Raw genomic sequence first — 25724 nt, 5'->3', positions numbered from 1 at the left:
TAAACCTCGAAATTTTCTCTAACATAGTTCCATATCTCCTTTGTCTTTTATGGTTATTAAGTAACCAAGTTAAACTCTTACTATCAGTATATACTACAAAGGGATTTGCCAAATAATATTCAAATTTTTCCAAAGATAAAGAAAGAGCCTTATGTTCTAATTCGTATATATTTTTACTCCAATCAGATTGTGGAATTGCCCGACTAAACATAGATACAGGTCTAAGATTCCCTTCCGAATCATATTGGCTGAGAACCCCAGAAAAATGACGCAAAGAGCTATCACAATGTATTACGAAGTTGGAATTCATATCTGGGACTTTCAAAATGACCTGACTACAAAAGGCATCCTTTAATTTTTGTAGGGCTTCATCATGAGCTTTAGTCCATTTAAAAGGCTTTTTTACAGATCTTAATTCTTGAAGGGGAGCAATCAACTCTGAATACCCATAAATAAATTTTGAATAGAATGAGAAAAATGAACATATTCTGTTCACTCCTTTTCTATTCTTTGGTTTTGGTATCTCCTGGATAGCTTTAATTCTCTCAGGGTCTATTGACATGTTGCCATTTTCAAAACGAAACCCTAAATATTTAATACTAGTTTGAAATAGACAGGACTTCTTTTCTGAAATAGTAATTCCCCAGTTTCTTAGTCGAGATAATACCTCCTCTAATAGAGCTTTATGACTCTCAATATCTTTGCTAAATAAAATTATGTCATCAAAATATATCTCTAAATTCTTACCAATTAACCCTTCGAAGACTTTTGACATCAAATTACTTAAAACAAAAGGTGATAATACTAATCCCATTGGTACCGATTTATATCGATAGATTTTATTTTTTGTCACAAAAGCAGTAATATTTCTACTCTCTTCAGACAGAGGAATTTAATGAAAACAGGATTTACAATCAAGTTTTGAAAAGATATTATTGTCCGAAATACTAGATATTACATTCTCCATGTTAGGAGAAGGATAGCTGTTTACCATAACCTTTTTGTTCACTTCTCCGTATGAAATTACAAGCCGCCTGCTTCCGTCTGAATTTGTTACTAGAAAGCAGGGCGATGTGTAGGGAGAATAATCTACTTCCTCTATAATATCGTCTTTTAAAAGCTGGGCAATAAAAGAATCTAATTCCTTTTGCTTATGCGTTGGAAGTTGATAAGGTTGCAATCGAATGGGAGTTATATCGGCAAGTTCAATTTTGTAAGTGAAATTTTTTACTCTACCAATTTTGTTTCCTATTACATCAGAATATGAAGTTAACAAGTTATTAACATATTCCTGTAAATTAGAATCACATTTTAATAATTGATCAGGAACCGTATAATTACCTTGAGATTCCTCCGGTTTAGTCTCCGGTGGATGCAATATGGACTGATCAAAAACGAATTCCACTCCTGGGTCAAACGTGGTATTAACTCCGCTGTCTCTGGTTACTGATGTCGATGGAGTCAAAATCTGATGAGAATTGCCATAAGATCTAGGCTGAGGTGTAGCTTTCGGACAACCAAGGTCGCATGGCGGCTGCTTTCCACTCACCCCATTCCTAGAAGTATATGCAGAAGCGAGAGAAGTCTGGGCACACAAAAGTTCATCAGCTCGGGTCATAGGAACCACTAACTTCCGAGCTTTTATATTATATAAATTACCAGCAATGTCTATTATGGCATTATATTTTGTATGAAAGTCATTTCCAAGCAGAAGATCAAACTCATTAGAGTCCACGATGAAGAAAATTTCACTAAATTGATGTCTTCCAATTTTAAAATATAGTCTTACTCTCATATCCACTGTAACTTGTACATTTCCTAAGCCAATCGTCTGAACGTTCACCTTTTCTGTCTTTATTTTACACCTTTTTCTAAGTTCATCATAAAGATGTCGAGCCAAATAAGAGTTCGTACTCCCAGTATCAATTAAACACTTAAAACGCATACCCGTAATGTAAACAGGAATCGCTAACAAATTTTCCAATTTACTACTATTTTGTTTTACGTCTAGGTTATTTTGAGTTAAGTGTTGTGATTCTAAATTATGGTTATGAGAAAATTCCGCCTTATCAAATTTTTTATAGTTAGATGGTAAAGAATACCTAGCTGGAGAAACTAAATTTTTATGCAAATTTATTGGTTCACGAGATTGCAACACTACTTGCTGTTTTGTGTTCTTCGCTCCGATAAAGGAAGATGATTTACGGGGTGGTACCAAGTCCCGTACGCTACTACCTCGATTAAGTAATTTATAATAATCCTTCCTATACCTATGCAAAGCATCATAGTGTTCTGCAGCTAAATACAATTGATTTAAATCGATAGGCATACCTCTTTCAGCTAGAAATTGATGGGCAGAAGGCCCTACTATATATCATACTACTATACTATATATCATACCATATTAGTGATTAAACTACAAATGGTGGCTTCATCAAAGGACATATCAAGTACGTGAATAATCGATAATTTATTATCTACGAACTCATATAATGAATGATCCTCCCGCATGGGAACGTAGAAAAATAATCGCATGAATTGTGTTCTACCAATAGTGGAAATAAACCGCACCACTAAATGTCTACAAACTGTTTGCCAAGGGGAAGCGTCCCCAATAAACGATTGTATCATTTCTTGCATTTCTTCTTTTGTACGAGAAAGACAAGCTACCAACACAAGATCTAAAGGCAAACCCTTACCTCTGACAATACTATCAAGTTTTAATAAAAACTGAAATGTAGACTCAGTATTGGTACCATCTATTATAGGTAGACTATTAATATCATGCAACAAAGATTTATAGATTCCTTCCGAAGCAAATTTCTCAAAATTTAAATTTAATGAAGCTGCCATATTAAATGGTCGATCTCTATATTTATTTTGCAAGCTCTGACTCCCTCCTGCTCTTAAATTAGGCGAGGAATTCGCAAACCGTGTACTGTGTCCCACATTACTTTGTGGATCCACGTTATAATTTTGATCCTGAAATGGTCTACTTTGACCACTTAGTAAAGGTTCGTGAGGATTCACTTGAATATGGGCTAAAGGCCTTAAATGATCAAACATAGGATTATTAAATTCATAAGAATATCCAAGAAATTCATCCCCACTAGAACTTGAAGAATCCGAAAATCTAGACTTTACACGCGTCTCCTTTGACTGTGCCATCCTTACAAGCACACCACAAAATATTGAGCTCAGAGAAACCAAAAGAATAATTACTATTAATTTTACAACCTTATCAATAATTATTTGCTTATTACACAATGACCTACTAAACCATAAATTTTGCATCCGACCCTGGCAACACTGTATTAAGTATTTTACGTTAACATTCATATACAACATTTATATTAACTCAACAAGAAAGGCATAGTATAATGAAAATATATTATTTAATTTAGAGGTTAATTTGACCAAAGAAATACACATAAATTTTAGAATATAAAGGGGAACACTTTTGGAACGACCTCCCCGAACCGGACCGCGAGGCCAGCATAAATTTTGCCTTTCCAGGGCAGTGTATAAAATTTATTTTTTTTATTTAAAAAATTATATATGTAACGGATGAACGATACACATATAATCTTTAAATAGCCCCCACTACCCACAGTCCTGCGAGAACGGACGTCACCCCACTTCCCCCTTTAGAATACAAGAATTTTAAAAGGAGAGAGAAAGGAGAATTCCACTCCCCCACGGCTGAGAATAATGACGACGTGAAGAGTGAGGTTCAATACTGGAAAAGGCTTATACTGTATGCAAAATATCACTGTTAAGATAATCAGGAAAAATTTCTAGAACTACTTGTAAATGTAAAAAGTTTTCTAACAAAATGGATAAATTTTATTATAACAAATCCGAAACGTGGTATATAAATATAAATATAGAAAAACATTCAACAAATTTAACAAGTAAGAATAGCATTAATCGAAATCTCCGTTAGCAAGCAACATTAATTTTCCAAAAGTTTTTTTTTTCCAAGTGACAAAAGTTTCTGAAGTAAATACTATAACCAATCGTAAATCCAAATATAGAATTTAGAAACCTATACAATAATATCATCAAAATGTATGGAACTCGAAGTTACTGCAAAGTGGCTTTCTTTGGAATGAAAATGTGGGAGGAAAAGATTCCTTATATATGGGTCAAAATACATGAGTTACGAGCAACAGCTCATCTGCAACTCTATAGATTCCTTTTTTTTCTTTCCTTTTCAAAAGCGGACCTAAGACATAAATCATTCATTTGATGTCTCCACTAGCCTTAATATTTTCCGTAATTTCAATATATTAAACTTCCTGACTAGCGACTTTACTTTAGTTTTATCAAGGAAAACAAGAATCAACATGTTTTAACTCAAGGCATAATTCTGCCTACAGAAAACCAGTAACATGAACTATTCAATTAACTATTTTTACTTTCTTACTTTTCCTTTCGCAATATTTTTAGAAATAAGTGCTTCCAAATATATTGAGTAAGAATAATGTCTTCTAAATAATAACCATAGTCAGGAACTGTTATAGTTCTTAAAAGAAGTTAACTAAACTATACGATTATACGGAAAAATATTAATTTTAATGACCCATTCTCTATTTCGAAGGACCTAACACCCTTACCTCATTTTATACACTGCGAAGCGCTTCAGTCTTAAATCCAGAACCTCGGCTGCAACGTGACGTCATCCCGATCGACGACTCGCGCAATCCAACCGAAGGTTATGCAGTGCTTCCAACTCCAAGAGAAATAACCGACTTAACAGTAAACTGGAGTTTCATCTCATAAAATTTTCCTTTTACAAAATTTCATTTTATTATGAAACTTGGGTGCGTTACAGTGCCAAATATCACTCATGTTATTTCTCTCATAATCAAACTTCTTTATGAATTTTTATCCCTTTGACAAAGGCCTATAGTAATCAGTAAAGTCAATATATTCATCTATAACTCGTTTTCGCAGCAAATAAGAAAACATTTTCAATTTATACCTTGCTCCTAAAAACGGAAAGCATATTGATATTCTCTGCGAGTTGTATATGCGTGGTATATTAAATGTAAATACTGCAAAATCACAATAAAGTGAAATTGACATTTTATTCGATACCTTAGTTTCAGCTGAAGAAGGAGCATCATCTTCCGTACCAGAGGAGACTACAACTACGGGTAAGTTCATGTATACTCTATGTAACCCATATGTAAGTATGTAGATTCAGCGACCGAATATATGAAAATGACAGCTTGATTTACGATATTAATATTCCCACTTTCACAGCGATTAATCTAGTTTTAAGTGCTTAAATAATTAGAAACAATACTTCTGTTTCAACGTTTAAATTCCACCATTTTCGATACTGATGCATAATAAGTACATATTATTTATATATCTTTCTAGCGTATTCTGTTGGTATCTTGTGATACTCACAATATATTTATTAATTATGATGAAAACTACTGAATTAGTCTTCTTTCGCTTTGTGATGCCATTAGTAAATTTTACATGAGTACAAATACTTAATACAAAAAGTATGAATAATCTTATACTGTGTGTGTCGTACATATTTAGTTGCTTGTAGTTTGGAGACATAGTCCAAGGCCATTTTCCACTGAAACAGCAGGGTTAAGATTGGGAAAAGAAAGAAAGGAAATACTAATATTTTTCTGAAAAGCTTCCAAAATCATTAGTAGCATGTATACAATCTAAAATATCAAGCATTTCAATTCTTTAGTATGATAGAGACCATTGATATATCTACATTGTCTCTGTAGGCAGGTCTACAGTATACCGTGTTAACGTGGTTACAATCTCAAATTATTTTTGCTCGAGAAGTTTTGTGAAATTTACCATATTGAGCCTATAGTATCCCAGAAAGAAAGTTATAAGTGCATTTTAGTAAAACATTCATTTTCGAATTTAAAAAAATGTTGCAATAACGCATCATATAAGTCCATATCAATGAAATACCGGCAGAAGGTTCTTCTAACATTCCAAAATAAGTACTAAACAAATACCAGTGAAAACGTGTCTGCTTTATTTTCACATTCCTAAAATACACATATATGGTTTGTATTTGTGACATCGGAAACAAACAACATACTAAACAATGAAATAATAGTAATTACACATTTTACATTATACCAGAACTCTTAAAGATAAATATAATACTTGAATCAATCTTTTCTTCTGGTATTTGTTGTGCAGGGCCACTTTGCACCTTTTTCCCTGTTTGCGACTTACATAATGCACACGTCAGTCTTTTGATTTCAGTACTTATCATATGTTGGCTGTTACTGATCATATCGCACCTTAGTAGGCACTCATCTTGACTTTTCCAGCCTTAGACTTTTTGGTTCCGTACTTTTGCAATAAAGAAAGTGCGACACAACGTCTGAATTCCTGGAAATCTATTAGTTTTTCACTGTATATTTGTTGCACTTTTAGATGAAGAGACATGTATTTTGAAGAGCAACATCAATTCCCCAAATAAATAAAGACCACCATCACTCCCTACTCCTTATAGTTGATCTGTAACATCCTACGTTGGTCCATGAGATCCGTACCTCCCATATATTCATTATATTTATCAAAAATATGGGGTTGAGGAACTTTTATCTTCGTCTTAGCTGTTGAGTCCCTCAAGAGCTCTTTCACTTCCGCCACGCTTTCGCAATTGGTATTACAGACATCACTTCATTGTCGTTCCAACGACAAATCACAAAAGAGTCACACGTTAGAATGCCAAAAGAACTTCTTTCATCTTTCCATAAAACATTTGAAGGCTTCAGAGGGTTCCTTTCTCTAACAGGATGTACCGAGAATCCAAACCAATGTCCAGTTGGCCAGTGGCGACCAGTTAATATCGGTGCCAAAATATTTATCATTCTGCTAGATATTGATTAACAGCAATGTCATCTCTCTATGACTTACTGTTCCTGAGATATTGGCCAAAAAATAATTCCAATTTTGGGAGATTTAAAGAGCCATATCTCGGTAACCGTACGTCATAGAGACATCACAATGGTGTTGATCAATACCTAATAGAATGGTCAATATTTCAGTACCAGATAGTAACCAGTGGCCACCGTTCCACACACATTGGTCAAAAAAATTTGAATTTCAGGAGATTAAAGGAGCCATGTCTGCGGAACCGTAAGTATTAGAAAGATTATATTTTGCGAATTTTTGCGAGAAACAGAAAGTACGGATAAAAATATTTTTACGTGTAGGAACAATCACAGTTATTCTTCCCGCTTCAACCCTCCATTTTTAAAGCTGGTCCTGACAATACTTTTGTGGCATTCTCAACTGGTTAATAATATGGAATCTGTCAATATATGTCAAATCACCTTCCTAAATCTAGTTAGAATATGTAGTTGAAGCAGTATTATGTAGCTACTTGCTAGTTTCTTCAATGTAATATTTGAGTACATAATCGATGTAAGGACCTTCATTCTCCGTTGTAACTGAAATCAAATCTACAAACATATTGGATACTTCCGTTGGATGTAAATAAGAAAGGGCGAAAAACGATCTTAACTACATTCCTTTAACATAGAATTAAAACCCTCAATTATATTACTGTTTCGTTATTTTATAACTTCTAATGTAATTTAAAATATAAAAATTCTGGTGAAAACTACAGTTAATATTGACAATTGATTATTAGGTGTTTTCTATTATCTCATACTAAAATAAATGACATATCAAAAGAATCAACTTTACGGCAAATTTATCAATTTCACTGTATTGATTAATTGGCTAACAAGCAAAAGCTTACGAAGCAAAATTACGTACGATAAATACCTAACTCAGACTGCGGATTTAGGTGGGCTCAATATAAGAGTTCGTTGCCCTAAACCTTTCTCCACCAAGACTGGCGCAAATGGAATCTACATACAATAATGTTACATTCTGAAAATACCTCCCTGATAGCTTCGTGGGCTTCAGTTTCAAAGCCTACATAGATCGATTTAAAATTTATTCCAGGTTCTAAACTTCCTATGATTTCCCACATTGCTTTCTAAATTTGCTTATTCTTTCCCGTCAATAGTACACAGTTGATGAAAATGACGAGGTTCGATCACACAACATTGCTTATTTTTGCGCGCAATCCTGTACATTATGGCAGCTTATCAACTGCTTATCAAATAAAACTGATAAAACAGGAAAAGTGTGCGTAATCTCATTACAGTCATTTGACTGATGAACTTGAGAAACTATTTTTATAAACTCAGTTAGCAGGGCTAGTCGTACAATGTAAATCAGATATTTCAATTATTTGGCATGATCCATTGCCATTGATATATCTACATTGTCTCCGTAAATAGGTCTTCAGTATAATAGTAACGTTGTTGTATTTTATTGATCCAGTCAACGTTTGTGCCATTCGTTTCACATTATGCACTTCGAGTAGAGTACAGACAATCTCTCAGCAGATAGCACTTTCCATATATATATATATATATATATATATATATATATATATATATATATATATATATATATATATATATATATATATATTACTTTAGAAGATTGCAGTGTTCTTAACAGTTCAGAAAAACTCGTTGAAAATTTTGTATCAATTGAAAGTTAATTATTAATTAGAGGACATGCTTTTAAAGATATTTCGGTCGTTCTTCTTTTCATTCGTGCCTCTTTTGCAGCTACACTCTATTGGTTTTGTATTAAAGTTGTTTGTATTCCATGAAAGCTGTCCACAAACTGTAATTACTAAAATGTTTGGTTACAGTTACAACGATCATACGTTGGTACTTGCTCTGATAAGATAAAGATTATAATATTTGCTTATTAAAAGGGTATTATTACCAATATTTTCTACACTCATTTTAAATCCTGCTTATTTTTCACGCAATTAATAATTCAGGGATATAAAAGCAAAACCAGCTAAGTCTATTTTCCAACTTGCTCAGGACACAAACAAAATGGGACACTTTTATGTTTTAGAAGTGTTAACCAATGTTTTTGTTTAGCGGTCAATACTTAATTCAGATGAGTGAAATTTACCACTAACAAAAAATTGTTCAAAAATTTTGAAACATAAGGACGTGACACGTTTTTCTAGTTTACTGGCGAAATTAAAAAATTGACTTACCTGGTTTTCACTTTTATACAACTGAATTGTTCAAATATTTTATTTAAAATTGCTCAAAATTATATTCGATTCCCAGATCATTCTATTGGAAAGGATAAATGGTATAAGATATTCACACATGAATCATTATTCTTGACTAAAATTAAACCACAATTAAAGTGTTTCAATATTTTTAAATTTTGCTTGTAGTAACACATTTGTAATAATAAAACTTTGTCAACAATGAACTTAGTAAATTAAGTGATGAATTAGACAAGATAATCTAGTTCATACAAATAGCAAAGAATAAAAGAAAAAAACTATTGAAAATTAAAATGAATCTCTTTTATTTAGAACCACCAACAGAAGAATCTCCAGATATACCTGGAGGGAATAAAACAAAAAGACCAGGTAAATTAAAGTTTCGTTTGATTTTATAGTACGCGTGCAATTTAGTAGATTTTTTATAAGTTCTTAACTATGTTCTGTTCTGTAAATATTCCGTTTTAATATATACTATCCCCTTCTCTGCTTATTTTCCAAGAGAAAAAACAAATATCTTCCTTATAACAACATCCAGCAACTACAGGTACGGGACTAGTAAGCTTACGGAAAGTAAGCTTATAATGACTATCTCTCAATTGGAAAATCTTCCATTTGACTAACTGTCTACTACAACATGTTTTGTGATATATAAGTATATTGATTATTGTTGTATATGGTACTTACACGTACATTTCAGAGTTCATAATTGACTAACTGAATTGCTAGTTCTTTGCACAGGAAAGTATTTGAAATATAAATTTGAATACTTCACAAAATAAGTATATCATTGTAATGGAGATAATACAAACGGATCTCGATCCAAATACAATTCATATCCGAAAATTCATTTGAAGCTACTCAGCTGCTTTCTCACATTGCGTATTTTATGAATACAAACTTCGAAATTAAAATATTATGCAAAACTATTTCTTATCTTTAGAATTCAAATTACCGAAACACTGAGATATATTGTTAATGATATCCTATGTAATTTGTTTCGTCCCCCATAATTGAGGAAGTCGTTACATACTCTATTCTCGGGAAAAGATTTGCCTCTTTACACCCTTCAATATCGGTTTCACTGGAAGAGAAATTTGAAAATCAACTCATCTCATATGTAAACTTTATCTTATTAATGTAAAATTAGAAATCAAGATATACTAAATATTTTCTCACCTTTAAAAATGAGAATTTTCGAAAACTAAGAGAAATGTCCTCTTGTATATATATATATATATATATATATATATATATATATATATAGGATGGTCCTTAATTTTCGATTTCCGAATTTCTTTGCTCCCAACCCTTAAATTGGTTTTATGTTGGACCAAATTGATCTGTGAAAAAAATGGGCTCAATCGAAGAATATTTAACCGGCCCCCAAGCGACCTAAATATCTGAATGCATTTACAATATATAGTATATGGCAAAAGTTTGTAATAAACTCTTGTAACTTAAAAATGTCTGAGGGAAAGGAATCATATCTTGGATAAATGTTGTAGAAGTAGATCCATACCTGATACTGACAAGTAAACCTTACGTTTGGGTGAATCGAGTTGCTGACTGAGACACATATGAGAAAGTAGTACTAAATGTGGTCAGTATTTCAGTGAAGTTATAGGTGCGAAGCTCCAGGGGCTTAGAAGATACAGCTACCAGAACATCACATGGAAGTACAGAATAGTTATCATACAGTTGGAGGTAAAAGCTCTGTAAGACCTCTTGTAACGACAAAAGGTGAATAACAAATATATGGGTACATATTAGGACTAGGAGGAAGTCATATAGTGAGGGTATACTTGACGGCGGCCATCTTGAAATCCGCCATTTTGAATTAAGGTTAAGTTTTTAAAATAGGAATAGGGTCATGTGATACATGATTTAAGGCGCAAATTTAATCAGAAGAACAATGGTGACGTTAATTTTGATTTACGCGCAATTGGTAAAAAGTTACAGGGAAATTAAATATTGTTGCAGCATATGTATTAGTCCTTTACCCTACCTTGTAAATTTTGTGTTAATGATAATAATTAAATAAAAAGTAGGTGAATAAATATTAGATCTATGGTAAGAGTTGCCTTGCTGCCGGCCATGTTCAAATCCGCCATTTTGAATTAGACAAAAAGTTTTAAACAAAACGCATAACATTGACACCTTATTAATAGCAAATTTTACCGTAAATCTAACGGTATAACCATTTTTGCTTTATCATTAACCAGCATTTGTTATCGCATAAACAAGTTGCTAATTGAAGGAAAAATGACCAAAGTGGAATTGATTCATAATTGAACTTGGGTCTTTCTTCCAGAAAAGTCCTCAGTTAGTACAATCAATATGTAGTTCAGAAAAGAGTGCATGACTTGCACAAATGCTATGCTCACAGTGAGCACACCTGACAAAGGCAATCGAGTTACACTCGAGGAGTGACACATTTGTCGTTAATAATTCCGTCAAAGCAGTAGTCGTAAGGAGCGATCCATTTAATTTTGTGCTGGTTAATGATAAAGCAAAAATAGTTATACCGTTGGAGTTATGGCAAAATTTGCTATTAATAAGGTGTCACTGTTCTGCGTTTTGTTTAAAACCTTTGTCTGATTCAAAATGGCGGATTTGAACATGGCCGCCATCAAGGCAACTCTTACCATAGATCTAATATTTATCCACCTGCTTTTTATTTAATTATTATCATTAACACAAAATTTACAAAGTGGGGTAAAGGACTAATATATATGCTGCAACAATACTTAATTACCCTGTAACTTTTTACCAATTGCGCGTAAATCAAAATTAACGTCACCATTGTTCTTCTGATTAAATTTGCGCCTTAAATCATGTATCACATGACCCTATTCCTATTTTAAAAACTTAACCTTAATTCAAAATGGCGAATTTCAAGATGGCCGCCGTCAGGTATACCCTCACTATATGAATTCTCCCTAGTCCTAATATGTACCCATATATTTGTTATTCACCTTTTGTCGTTACAAGAGGTCTTACAGAGCTTTTACCTCCAACTGTATGACAACTATTCTGTACTTCCATGTGATGTTCTGGTAGCTGTATCTTCTAAACCCCTGGAGCTTCGCACCTACAACTTCACTAAAATACTGAACACATTTAGTACTACTTTCTCATATGTGTCTCAGTCAGCAACTCGATTCACCCAAACGTAAGGTTTACTTGTGAGTAGTGGCCGAGATAAAGCATATCTTTACGTCCACCATCTTGGATTCGGGCACAAAATTTTAAATAGAAATGACCTCGTATGATATATCATTTTGAGGTAGCTTTTGACAACAAACAGACGTCTGCCTTTATGTTCCACTTATCTCTGAACGTGTAATATTTATCAATTATGGAAAATAAAAGCTCCGAAGTAATAAAACTTAATATTCTGTGAGTTTAATCTGTGTACGGGCTGCAGATTTATAAGGTTGTTGAATAGTTTCCCTTATGTGAATTAAACCATAAAGTAAAGAAAGAAATGCACATGCTCATCTACTTGGAAAGTAGATGTGAACTTCCAACGTGGGTTGAATATATTGAAAAATATTGTGGTGGTGAATGATATTGCAGAAAGAGGTGTGAAACTGATACAAGAATACGGGAACATTTTAACAAAGGACGAAAAAGAGAAACAATACATATTGCAGATAGTCAGTGAACACAGAAAAAAGTATCCAGATGCTACAAAAATTGGCTTAATGATGCAGTAGAATTTGGCTAGTTATCCACAGCTTTCAGCTTTCTTTTATTATCATTTTAAACATTCATTATATTATTTAAGTAATTTCATTTCATATCAATAATTTCAATATAGGCTGGTGTGTATTTCGATGGGATGTAATTATATAACAACATATATAATTATTTCCTTGTTACATGTATGTAATAGTTCATCAATATTTCAGTAACCTATAAAGAAAAAAAACAATATTGAAAGATAATAAACTATTATTTCAAAGCTAAAAAGGATTAAATGACCAGAGATAAGTTGAAAATATAGGAAGATATGCTTTTATAATGAAAGGCTACCCAAAAGCGATCTCACAAAACATCATTTCCATTTAAAATTTTGGGTCCGAATACAAAATTGCGGACTTCAAAATGGCCGCCATCATGCTATTTCTCAGAGTCAGATGTGGATTACTTCCAATCCCTGTATCCAAGATTCCCCTTCAGCCGCTTTAAAGTAAGAAGGGTTTATTCCAGACTTTTCCTATATATTAAAATATTGGATATGCATTCAAACTTTAGGTCGCTTGGGGGTCGGTTAAATATTCTTCGATTGAGCCCATTTTTTTTCATGGATAAATTGGGTCCGACATGGAACCAATTTAGAGGTTGGGAGCAAAGAAATTCGAAAAAAAATTTCGCCATGTAATTAAGGACCTCCCTAATATATATATATATATATATATATATATATATATATATATATATATATATATATATATATATATATATATATATATATATATATATATATAGTTTCATTTCCCTAACTTTAAATGCTAGTGAAACGCTCTACTTTTGGAAAACATTTTCAATTTCAATTCCTTTATTTCTCGTTAGTATACAGTGCAAGAAAAATCATTCATAAGAACAATACTACTATTTTTAAATACTAATTCTGAATTTTGGCGCACCCGCTATAGCTAATAAACAATTGAGAAGGACTATTGAAAAAATTGCTGCCCTAAAAATCGTAAAGTATATTTGATGGTTTTAAAACTAGCCTATATGTTATTTTGTTTCAGATGAAAAGCCGATACAACCTGAAATTCTTTTAATATGTATTATATCCTTCTCTGCTTATTTTCCGAGAGAAAAACTACCAACTTGCTTTTAACAACAACAGTCGAGGTACACTCATGTCCAAATGATTGTCTCATATCTATAACTGTCTTCTTGTAAGAATATAATTTGATGATTTTGCAGGCTACTTTTAATACTGACACTATGTGTATAATCGGAAAATGTATATTTGTGGCAAATTTCATAGGAAAAGAATTATAATTACGAAAATCAGAATGAGTCAAACAAAACGCTGCTAAATGGACAAGAAAGTTTTATTTTCGTTTTATTGTTCTTATTTACTGCTCTTTTGACATGGCATTTTCCACATACATGTCTTTGTCAATTATACACTTACTAACATTATAAGAAATACCGGGCGAATTCGTTATCAAGTAATATTCCTACAACAACATATTTATAGACATGCGACAATAATTTTGGACATGAGTGTACATGACTGGTAAGGAAGGAAGCTTGCAACGATTATTATTCAATTGAAAATTGTCCATTTGAAAAAATGTCCATTACACCTTGTTTAGTAATACATGGGCTATTTTCTGAACATTGTTAGTACAATTGCCCAAACACTTCTAAGGTGGGACGTCAACTGATATATCTCATAGTCTGCTGGAACCACATTTCAGTTTCGTTTTACTCTAGATTCCTTCATCGTTGTGGAAGTAGTGTCCACTAAGAAATTTCCATAAACGGGAACCAGTGCAACAAACGCTTTTTGAATGTAAATTCTGTTTACTTAATGGTTACAGAAAATGTATCAAAGACCTCGTTTCAAGTTTGTCAGAATTGTAAGTCGGTGCAATCACTGTGAAAACGTGTTGCTAATGGAAAAGGGCTGCGGAGGGGAAACAGGCGGCTTATAATAAAAGCCGGTGTACCAATTTACGTCTGAAAATGTTACTTGTCCACCTTCCGAAATCGTATCCTTACTTTACAGGTACATCTTCCTTAATTAAAATTTGATAAACATAGTTATTTACACGTACTCTGATTATGATATTTTGTATGAGACTACTTGTTCTACACGCGACTTTATTACACAAAATGTAAGTGAATAAGTAAAACCCATATGGATTCTACGGAGACAGAATTCACATATAGTACATGTTAATTTATGAAGCTTTTGTCTATGTAATCGTGTTTCATATGCACATTTCTGGTTATTTTACAAGCTTCTCATTTAAGACAAAGGACTAAGGGTTAAATGTGAGACAAAGTGCTTGATTTGTAGATGTGATGCGAAATCTACATATGATACGAAACAGATCTCAGCATATGTTCACTTTCTTGGAAAATACTGCTATATTCCTACTAATTGCTAGATTTATTTCATGTATTTATCTGGCATTATGTTCTGCAATCATTCAACTGACCTCGTATAGTATAGTCGCTAACGCGCTTTCGTTTGGTATTAGCAGTCTCGGGTTCGATTTTCCGTTATAACACTCGGTCGGAAAAGTTTTAGAGCCTTTTAGGGAGTTTATCATGACAGATTTTTCATGAGTATTCATCCAGATCAGGCAAGTGATTGGATGATGCCTAACATACAAGTTCCAGGCCACACCTTTTCTTTTTTATTCTTTTCTTGGCGAATAGTTTGCTTGCCGAGAGACGTAATCCCGCATACGGGAAGGGACTGAGGCCGTACCTACCGATAATGCCATAAAATATAAGTAAATAAAATTATACCGCGATCTGTTCCAGCATACCTAAAATTAAATAAATTTTCCTCGCACCACATTTACTGTTTTCTTCTTTTGCAATACACACTGAAATCATAATCAAAAAACTACAAATAGCAGCGAGTATATAGTATAACACTAAAGCCTAACGTATCCAATGTTAGTTAAGAAACTGTTTAAGTTTTTAAGTGAATCTCATATAAAGGCAGTTCGAAAAAAATCGCTTTGCAAAGAAAAGTGTATATGTATGTGTGTGCTCTTGCAGCGCAGAAAATCCTTTCAGTTCTCCAAATATGGTTGTGGAATGTAACGGAAAGAGTAAATTCCCTCCCTATACATTCTTAACCGCAGTGACTCATGGCTATTGATAACTATTACATTATCCATTGTGTTGCGTTGGTAGCTGGAAGCACCCCGGTTGGAAGAGACTGGCAACAGTGAATTGTTGCATGGGCAATCATGAGAAGAAAAGTACATCAACTCAACTCGTTGCATCAAAATTATTACTGTTTCAAAGAATAAAATTCTTAAGTATTCGTTTGATGTAAACTGAAGACAGTAAAAGAGGAAATTGGATAATCCTTAAATTCAAAGATGATCGTCTAAAGTGTTGTGTCTTCTTACCAAAGAGACCTGACGGATATGGATCATCACAAATGAGATAAGTGATATGGGTAAAAGGGTTTTTCCTTGTACGAACAGTAAACGACCGTGTCGACCGCGAGCGTTAACAGGGCCTTAAATAAACGTAAATGCTTATGATTAGTGTAAAACATAATTGCTATAAATGTGTAGTAAAATTTTGCTGATATATATAAATGCCTACTTATACATGTTTTCTTTTTGTTTTTGTAAGTTTTCGTCTGCATGGAAATAAAATACATTAAATGAGCATGTGATCAAAAGATCCATATAAACGTATAATTTGATGCGTAGTGTTAGAATCATTGATACAACTTTTAATATCGTACCGTCGCACAGGATAACACGAACACGTTCTATTTCCCATACTCTCGGTTTGACAGGTTAAAAGTGATGATCATGGCAGTTAAACGGGTGCCTCTAAGTGTATCTGTGAGCGAGTCCGGTATGCAATAAAAAACGGTATTATTGCATAGTTGACTCGGATGTTGTGGAGATGAGGGGACCTGCAAGGCGAACGATAGTGCAAGGTGTATTTGTATCCTTTTGTTGACTAATGTCTGTACCGATACAACAACCGGCACTGAAGCATTATACAATCATTCATCCACTAGCCTGTACGTTAATGTTGAAAGTAGCGGGATACGCCCAACAAGGAATAAACGACAGACCGCTATAATAGGAATTATTAGCATTGTATAGCTGTCTTTTAATGTACTTCCTATATTTTAATAAAGCGACGCTTTTCCTTATTATGGTACTCTTTTCATTCATTACTAGTACACATAAATAGGAGAGAATGTCGGACGTTTGCTCTCTCAGTAAACGATAAATCAAACAGAAAGTGTAAGGAATTAATTACTTCCAAGAAACTACATACTGTCAATTCGGGCAATGGTGATACACTTTTTAGGTAAAAAGGAATGTAACTTCAAGGTGATTACTGTTGGAATTGCAAATAAAGTTATCTTATGTACATCTTTCCTCGATCTTCACACTAATTCAAAAATGGAATTAATTAGTGTTAACATATTACAGAAATAATAATAATAATAAATACTATATCAGCTTTGCTCCGGGGCAATTCTGGTACAGTCAGTTGAATTACCATTATCATGACGTATGGGCCTGTCAGTGAGGCAATGCTGATACAGCAGAAGCATATTCTTTTATCTTATTCTATAGATATGTAACGTGACTTAGTTCTGACTGATTTTGTCCGTTTACATACAGGTCACACGGAAAATGAAAGTTACGATAGATAAGACTTCTATTAGGCTAATTCGGTAACAAAATAATGTAACTGAACCACAATAATTTCAGCATGATACCTTAATGTACCAAGGAGCATTGAAAATTCTAAAAAAGTAAAACCTGGCAAATATTATACACTCCAAAAAACGTTGAAAATGAACACTGAAAAACAAATAAAATTAAATGCTGCTTTTCTACTTCTGTGAATGCAGTACACATAATAATGAACTTTTGCTGCTTGTCTGCTGCATACAATACCTGTCCCACATCAAAAAATATGCATTTCTTACAGTAAGTGAAAGAAGCAGCATATTACTCGTGCTTGTAAAAAAAATCCAAGGTTTAACTGAAGCATAAATGAAACAAAATAAACAGATTTATCACACAAACATTGGGATACCTATCAAAAATAATTTTATGAACATCTATTTACTGTAAATTCAGAATCTCAAATGAACTAAAGAAACTAGCACAGGCTGAAGCAACAACAGGACTACATCATCAGCATGACCACATCCTCTTGTTCCGGGCAGTAAAGTTTAGTACTATTCATATTTTTGCCTACAAATCTGACATCTTAAAAATAATCAACCACTTGAATTATTTTGCCAACAAAATGGTGCACTGATTTCCTTCCTAAATATTTAACCAATAACCACTGTCCAACTTTAATTCAAGTACGATCTTCACGTTCATCATAAAAATTATCAATAAATACAATTGTTTATGTACATTGTTTTGTTATGTGTCATTATAATGTACAAAATGGACAAGTAAATTAACTAAATATGATTCCATTATTGTTGTTCAACATTGCCCCACTCCGATAACATTTAGCTTATCTTTGAATACGGTCATTTTTAGGCAAAACAACATGGATGGCTACTATAATAATAGATGCAGATAGCGACACTGATATATTTTCTACAATAATTTGACTGGAAAATATTTCTAAATTTCATTTGGCAAAAAGTAGAGACTTCTTAATTTAACCCACGTAAATGGCGAAAATAGGAACTGCACAAAATAGGCCATTTTTAGCAAAGTGGACCAAAAATGCACAATTTGAGACCTGTATTAATTTATTATATAGCTGCGAAACTGATGTGTATATTTTTAATTTACAGATTTATTGCATATTTTACACTCAGGGTGAAAAGAAAATCTGTTTCCCATTTTATTCAGGTTTACTCCTTGGGTTCAGCATTGCCATGCCAGACGATATTCAATACATATATCACTTGATTATATAATAAATTCACAAATATAATTTTTTTACCTCATTTTTCTTAAATTGTGTGTAAGTTCTTAGTAAGGAAATGATCCTTTGAATGCAATGTAAATTAAATTACAAATACAACGAAGTACTTATCGTTACATTCTAAAACATAATCTGCATTGCAACGTTTAATACAAAGAATTGTTTATTTCATCGTAGTGCTGTTAATAAAAATATAAAATTCAATTGCATGTTAAAAATATTATTTCCCTTCCATCACCACAGTTTACTGGCTATTAACAAATGTATGCCTATATTATAATATTTTAATCATCATTTCTCCACATGATTGTTCAAATTTATAAATATATGTTTTTTTTTTAAATATTGTACTGATCTTCCGTAGTTCGTAATTTACTATCTCAATCACCAGTTGTTTCGACGGGAAGAGTAATTTTTATGGAAAATATTTGAAATATAACTTTGAATACTTGTTAGTATGGGTATTTCAATCAAAGAGAAAAATAAAAGTGGAACTCGAACCAAGTGTCCAATCATGTCTAATCATGTCCAAAAATACATTTGGAGCCACTCAGCTTTTTTTGTACAATTTACATTTTATGAATACAAAATTAGAAGTTAAATATTATACAAAACCCATTTTTATCTATTGAAGCGAAGTTACCGAAAACACTGATACATATTGTTTGTTTTACTAATATGATCTTATGTAATTTGTTTTGTGCTGCTTAATTCAGGATGTCGTGACATACTCTATTCACGGTAAAGATGTGGCTCCTTACACCCTACAATAGATATTTCCATGGAACAGTTATTTGAAAACCAGTTCATCTCATGTGCAAATTTTCCACGTTACCTCAGCTATCAGTATCTTGTTAATGCGAAATTAGAAATGAAAATATACTAAACATTCTAATATTAAAAAAATGTCCTCTTATTTTTAAAGATGTATTTATATGCCGAGTTTAATTTCTCTGACTTTAGAGGCTCGTGAGGCACTCTAACTATGGTGAAAAAAATTTGCACAAAATTATAATATATTTGCCACACTTAACATCCGCAATTTGGCTGTGTTCTCTATTAAACAAGAATGACATCTGGACTTTGATGTACAAACACATTTACGCCATAACTGCTGGCCGTACGACAATTGCGGGGAACGTTTTGCATGGGTGACGCGAAATGCGATGTATGAATTTCATTCAAGCATCTACGGACTCATCGGGTAAGACCTGCAACGGATGTTGGGTGATAATTATTGGGATACACTTGTGTCTTAAATTTGCCCAAAAGTCCTCAATAGGCCGAAGTTGAGGAACATTAGCAGAATTTTGATCTTTGGGTATGTAGCATATGCCATGGCTGCAAGACTTGCTGTAGCGTAGTGGCAGCCTCAATCTGGCCAAAACACCACATTTTTTCCACGATTATACGATTATCACCAGTTCCTAGGTCGTAGTACGATTTTGGCTGCCACTCGTGACCGTCTAATGTAAAATAGGTCTCATCGTCCATCATGCAGAGTACATCATTTTTAGCAGTGAACGTTTTGGAGAACAGAGTTCTTAAACGTTGTTTCTGAATCACAATTTGTTGTTCCGTAACCTTCGGCATAGTTTTTCGTTTACGTCTGTTAATTCCCATTTTCTGTAAAGCATTTTTCACTTGTGTTTTTATCACAGTGAAATTCCCTACAAAGTTCTCAGAACGAATTTGCCACCTTAGTGCAGTGTTCATTGCCGACAATATTTTCCACGTTCATACCCTTCTCTACTTTCGACACAATATTATACACCGTTCGTCTTAAATATCCCACATTCTGGAAGCGTTTCACAAGGTCTGACTTTTTAACATTCGGATTGTCTTTCCAATATTGCACGATTATTTTACGACGCTGTTCCTCATTTAACGCCAAACTCATTTCGTTGTGCGTCATTCTTTTCCTGCACTTGCTAATGCACAACAGATACACTAATCTTCCTGCATACCTCATATCATGTACCACGGTCCACTGTTGCCAGGATTTGCAGTGTTGCAAATTTTGTGAAAATTCTTTTTCACCATACGTTACTGTTAGAAAGTATTTTGAGCTCCGCCGTTCCTCGTTAGGATATGAATTATATTAAAATAATATAACAAACCTACGGCACAAGAACAATATTACTATTTGTAAATACTGATTTTAAATTTTAGAGTACCCCCTATAGCTACTCGCGCTATAGTACTAGACAATTGAAAAAAGGACTATTTGCAAAGCTGCTCTGCTACAAATCCTAGAATTTGTTTCATGGTTTTACAATTATCTGTTACTGTGTTTCAGGTGAAAAGCCGATAACACCTTCTGAAATTCTAGGCCAACCACAAGCGCCAGGTATGTTCAAGTTATTCCAATAATGTATAATACATATAACTTAGTGCTTATGATACTTCTTTTTGGATTTATGGCGCTCATAAAGCTTTGCGAAATTTTGATGATACATAAAATTAGATCATATAATTCATAAGGGCATACACATGAATTTGTGCACAGAAGTTGCAAAAGGTACGCAAAATATGTAGAGTGTAAAATATATTTTAAACACAGACACAATTTATTTAAATGCATGTTCTAAATTCATGCTTTTAGAATATAATAATAATCTTCTTTCTCTTCTCAGCTATACGTTGGTGGAAAACATGCAAATTCTAAAAGTTTTCTCGCCATTGAGAGCCCTTTTTTATACTTTGATAAGGTCTATTCTTCGTAACTGCATCTAGATATTCTATCCTTGGTCTTCTTTTTCCTAGTTTTCCTTTGTATTTCACTCTATCAACACGATAATCTATCGGGGTGCTGAATAATATGGCCAAGCATGCTGTTTCCTCTTTTTCCTATTATCTTCATGATATGTCGCCCTTCATTATTTTCCTTTAATATGTCTTCATTACTTTTCCATGAGGTGCTTAGCAATCTACGCCAACATCACATTTGAAGTACTTCCAGCTTGCACATTTCACCTTTTTCATAATGTCCAACCAAGTTTAATTTGATTTCAGAGTAAACTTCCAATTTTGTGGAATATTTTTAAAGTTCTTATCTATGTGCTGTTCTCTAAATATTTCCTTTTAATATGTACTATTCCCTCCTCTGCTTATTTTGCCAAAAGAAAACTACTAACTTCCGCATAACAATAATAGCCATCACCTCCGTGAACGCCACCCACTAACAGACTATTATTGAATCAAAATTACCCATTTGATAAAATGTCAACTACAACATGTGTAATAAAGAGTGGAATATTTTCTCAAGTTAGTTGACACTATTGTCCGAACACTTTTCAGTTGCGATGCAACTTTACGTATCTCGTCGTCCGCTGGAATTTCAGTTTCGTTTTACTGAAGATTTTGTCGTCTTTGTCTTAGGATTGTCCAGTAAGATGTTTTTATAAGATCCAGGTCCAGTAAGATGTATGACACTTTTCCAAAATGCGTTTGGGGGTTACCTAGTACTTAGAGAAAACGTATCATGGAGCTCGCTTCACATTTGTCTCGATTCTAGATAGGTGCATCCATTGTGAAGACTTGTTACTCCTAATAGACTACACAAAGCTATAAAAAGACGCTGTGAGATGGAAGCGTATGGTTGATTGTGAAAGCTAATGTACTAACTTATGTCCGAAAATGTTACTTGTGTACTTACAGGATTAGTAATTTTACTTTACGGATACACCTTCCTTAATTAAAATTTAACAAACATATTTATCTTCAAATCCTAAAATTTATTTGATTGCTTTGTAGTTAGCTATTGTTTGGTTTCAGGAAGAAAGCCGATAGAATCTTCTGTAATTTTAGGCCAACCCCAAGTATGAAGTTTAAGCTTACTGCTGATTATTTCAGTAATATATAAGTCTGTGCTTCAAACACTTTCTCTTGGGGTTTAGAGCACTATTAATGCTTAATAATATTTCATTTTACATAAAATCACATCAGAGGTCTTGCAACTACATACACATAACAGCAGTTTCAAAACTTTGGTACACATTGGAGATAATGCAGTTAGGGAGGGACTCCAGCTGACTTTACATCTATTGAGGAGTCAATCCCACTTTCACAACGATTCAAGCTTGATCAATTGTTGAGTTGAGTTGAGTTGATTTTAGTTTAGCGTCCCTTTCAGCAGCGAGGCTACATGAGACGTGGACCTACTGATTAACGTGGAATCCGAACCACATGAGCTCCCGCCGGGAAGCTTGATCAATTGGTTTCTAGGTAGAAGGTTTGCTGAAATATTCTCGTAGCTATGATTAAGATTAGACATGAATCAATGATAATAGGAAGAATATTAGTCTAATGAAAGATTCCGAAATAATTCCTACTATTAATATGATTTTATGTTGAAACATTAATAATTCAAGTTTGATAATATAAAAAAGGAAATTATATTTTTAGAATGAATAACTAAATCATCTCTACTTTCTCAATACATCATTAACTCGTAAAATCTCTCAAAAGTAAACACTGTAAACAAATGGTTAGTACAGAAGTAAAATTTCGGTCTTCGTATACAAGCAATCATTTTACAAATCTTTGAAAGTTTTCTAGATATAGAGTATAGTAAAGCAAAAATATTTAAATTAATAATAATCACCAATATTCGAGAAGTGTTCCATATTGATTTACACTTCACTTTTTTACACTTATAACTCGCCTCTACACTTATAACTCGGCAAGCTTACACTTTATAGCTCGACAGATTCATTCACTTTCTCAACATAGTCTCCATTAAGAACTACACACTCGCGCCACCGATGTGGCAACCTATCTATGATATATCCGAACCACTTTTTCGGTGTTTTTCGTAGCAACGTCCCGACAGCGTCTTAGTATTCCTTAAAAGCTGCGAAATGATGTCAAAGCAGCCGTTTCTTCAATGCCCGAATAGATGGTAACCAGATGGGGCCAACTCGTATGGGGACGAGCGTTGTCGTGTTGCAGGAGCACATTTTTCGCCAATTTTCTTTGTCGTTTCCTCCGAATTTCATGGCTTAAACTCCGAAGTGTTGCCAAATATGACTCGCTGTTAATGACGGTACCGGGTTTCAATCAGTCAATGAAGCTGATTCCAACCTTGTGTTAGAAGAGCCATGCGTTTGCCTTCGGAGAGCTCTATGTGGAACTTCTTTAGCGTGGGACTGCCGTTGTGCTTCCACTGCATTGATTTGACTTTGGTCTCTAGCTCATGGAAGTGCAGTCAGGTCTCGTTGCAGTAATGCGTATGGACATGAAGCCATCAAGATCCTGCCTATAGCGTTGCGCTGTTGTCTTTGCGCTGCATACCGTGATTTGGCAAATACATTAGACATCTTAAGGCGATCGTTCACTATGCGGTGCAGAGTGATTTTCTGGCCGCCCTCAATGCCGTGAACGTGATGCAGCTCTTGTCCTGAATAAGCCGCTCCAGTCTTGAAATGTTCACTGGAGTTGTCATAGTCACTTTCAGTCCAGATCTGGTTCCCATCTCCGTTGATGTGCCTCCACTTTTCTAGACGTCCACCCAGTTGTATATGATTTTGTGTGACGATGAGCAGCCCACACACACTGCCAATAATCGCCTTAAATTCCCGTAGTCTGTACACCCCCTTTCCAAAAAAATCCACGTTGTCCAACGCTGTTCTTGCTGATCACTTCAATGTTGTAGATTCACGTACTTACATCTGTGGGTGATATGTGCTGTAGTTTCCAGGGATTACACTTGTCTGTATTGATCTTCTACCTGAAGGCATACCTAATTACTATTTCCTTCCAACCGTAATGATGAGCTCAATGGTGGACTCTGAAAGAAGAAAAAGGAAAGTGTAAATCAATATGGAACGGCGCTGGTATTGTTTAAAGATGTACATCTCGGGATATAAACAATTTATCACTGTTTAATCTTTTGTGTTGATGGAAGGTTTAGATGTTCCAAAGTATATATGTATATCATAAGCAAGAGGCAACGTGAAAACATACCAATTCAATCCATGATTGTGTCGTGGGTAGACACTAAGGCAAAGTTTAATACTTATGTAACGATATTGCTAATCTTTACCAATATCTTCAAACACCGTTTTAAGTTTTGAACTGATTGAGAAAGTGTTGAACAGTCATGATGGAAATATCGAGAGAGGGACATTGTTTAGCAATACAACCAGGTGAATGGTGTCGTTAACCCAACACCAAGTTATATTTTTCAAATGCTAGTACGTTAGATTATTATATATTTTATATTTTTGTTTTCAATTAATGCTAGCAATTTTACATTTATTATTTAAGAGTACAAACTAAGAACGACGAAATATCAAGACACGGAAAATTTGAAAGCCTCTACAATAGGAATTATTAAGAAATACAGACAGTATATTATATATTAGAATTACCTTCATGTCGAGTATTATGATCACTACATGACTATTTGCAGTGAATGAGGATAAACTTGAAAGGAATTAAAATTTTGACTTTTTTTGAAATGTTTTATTTTCTAAAAGCCCTTACATTTTACATATAATCACGAAGGTAGTTCTCTAATGCCATTTATAGCAATCTGAACTTTCAATCTGATCTTTTGGAGAAACATAAGCAACAGGCAAAAATTTCCATATTGCTTAAAATGACTAATTCGTTTTTTCTTAATATTAATTGTTGCTAGGAGTTGCTCCTGCAACATTACACCACCATGGTTCCTTATTTGCTATTACAAGTTATCATAATTGCACTATTTTAAGTAAAGTAAAAACTTTATCATTTTTTATTTCCCCGGTCCGGTTTGGGATATTAAATTGCTGTAAACATCATTATGATCTTTGCTCCCTTTAGATACCATCTACATTATTGGATATAATACTAGGATGGTGCGTATGAAATATACGCCGCATCATATGCAAATGCTAAAGGATAGAAATGAAAGTACATCATAAATCAAAATAGTAGGCGC

General features: G+C 33.6%; 1 protein-coding gene across 1 annotated transcript in view; it reads left to right on the top strand.

Annotated features, from left to right (window-relative positions):
• Positions 1-25724, top strand: part of LOC145692677 (uncharacterized) — a 1521027-nt gene that overhangs the window by 809393 nt on the left and 685910 nt on the right. Inside the window, exons 222-224 of the mRNA XM_081768059.1 lie at positions 5109-5162; positions 9446-9502; positions 21096-21146. Coding sequence (XP_081624185.1) covers positions 5109-5162; positions 9446-9502; positions 21096-21146 — 162 coding nt within the window. The remainder of the gene's footprint in view (positions 1-5108; positions 5163-9445; positions 9503-21095; positions 21147-25724) is intronic.

This window comes from Thermobia domestica, chromosome 8 (genome assembly GCF_964235325.1).
Source record: "Thermobia domestica chromosome 8, izTheDome1.hap1.1, whole genome shotgun sequence".
NCBI lineage: Eukaryota > Metazoa > Arthropoda > Insecta > Zygentoma > Lepismatidae > Thermobia > Thermobia domestica.
The sequence above is the reverse complement of the archived record's forward strand: the minus strand, read 5'-3'. Positions and strand labels throughout refer to the sequence as shown.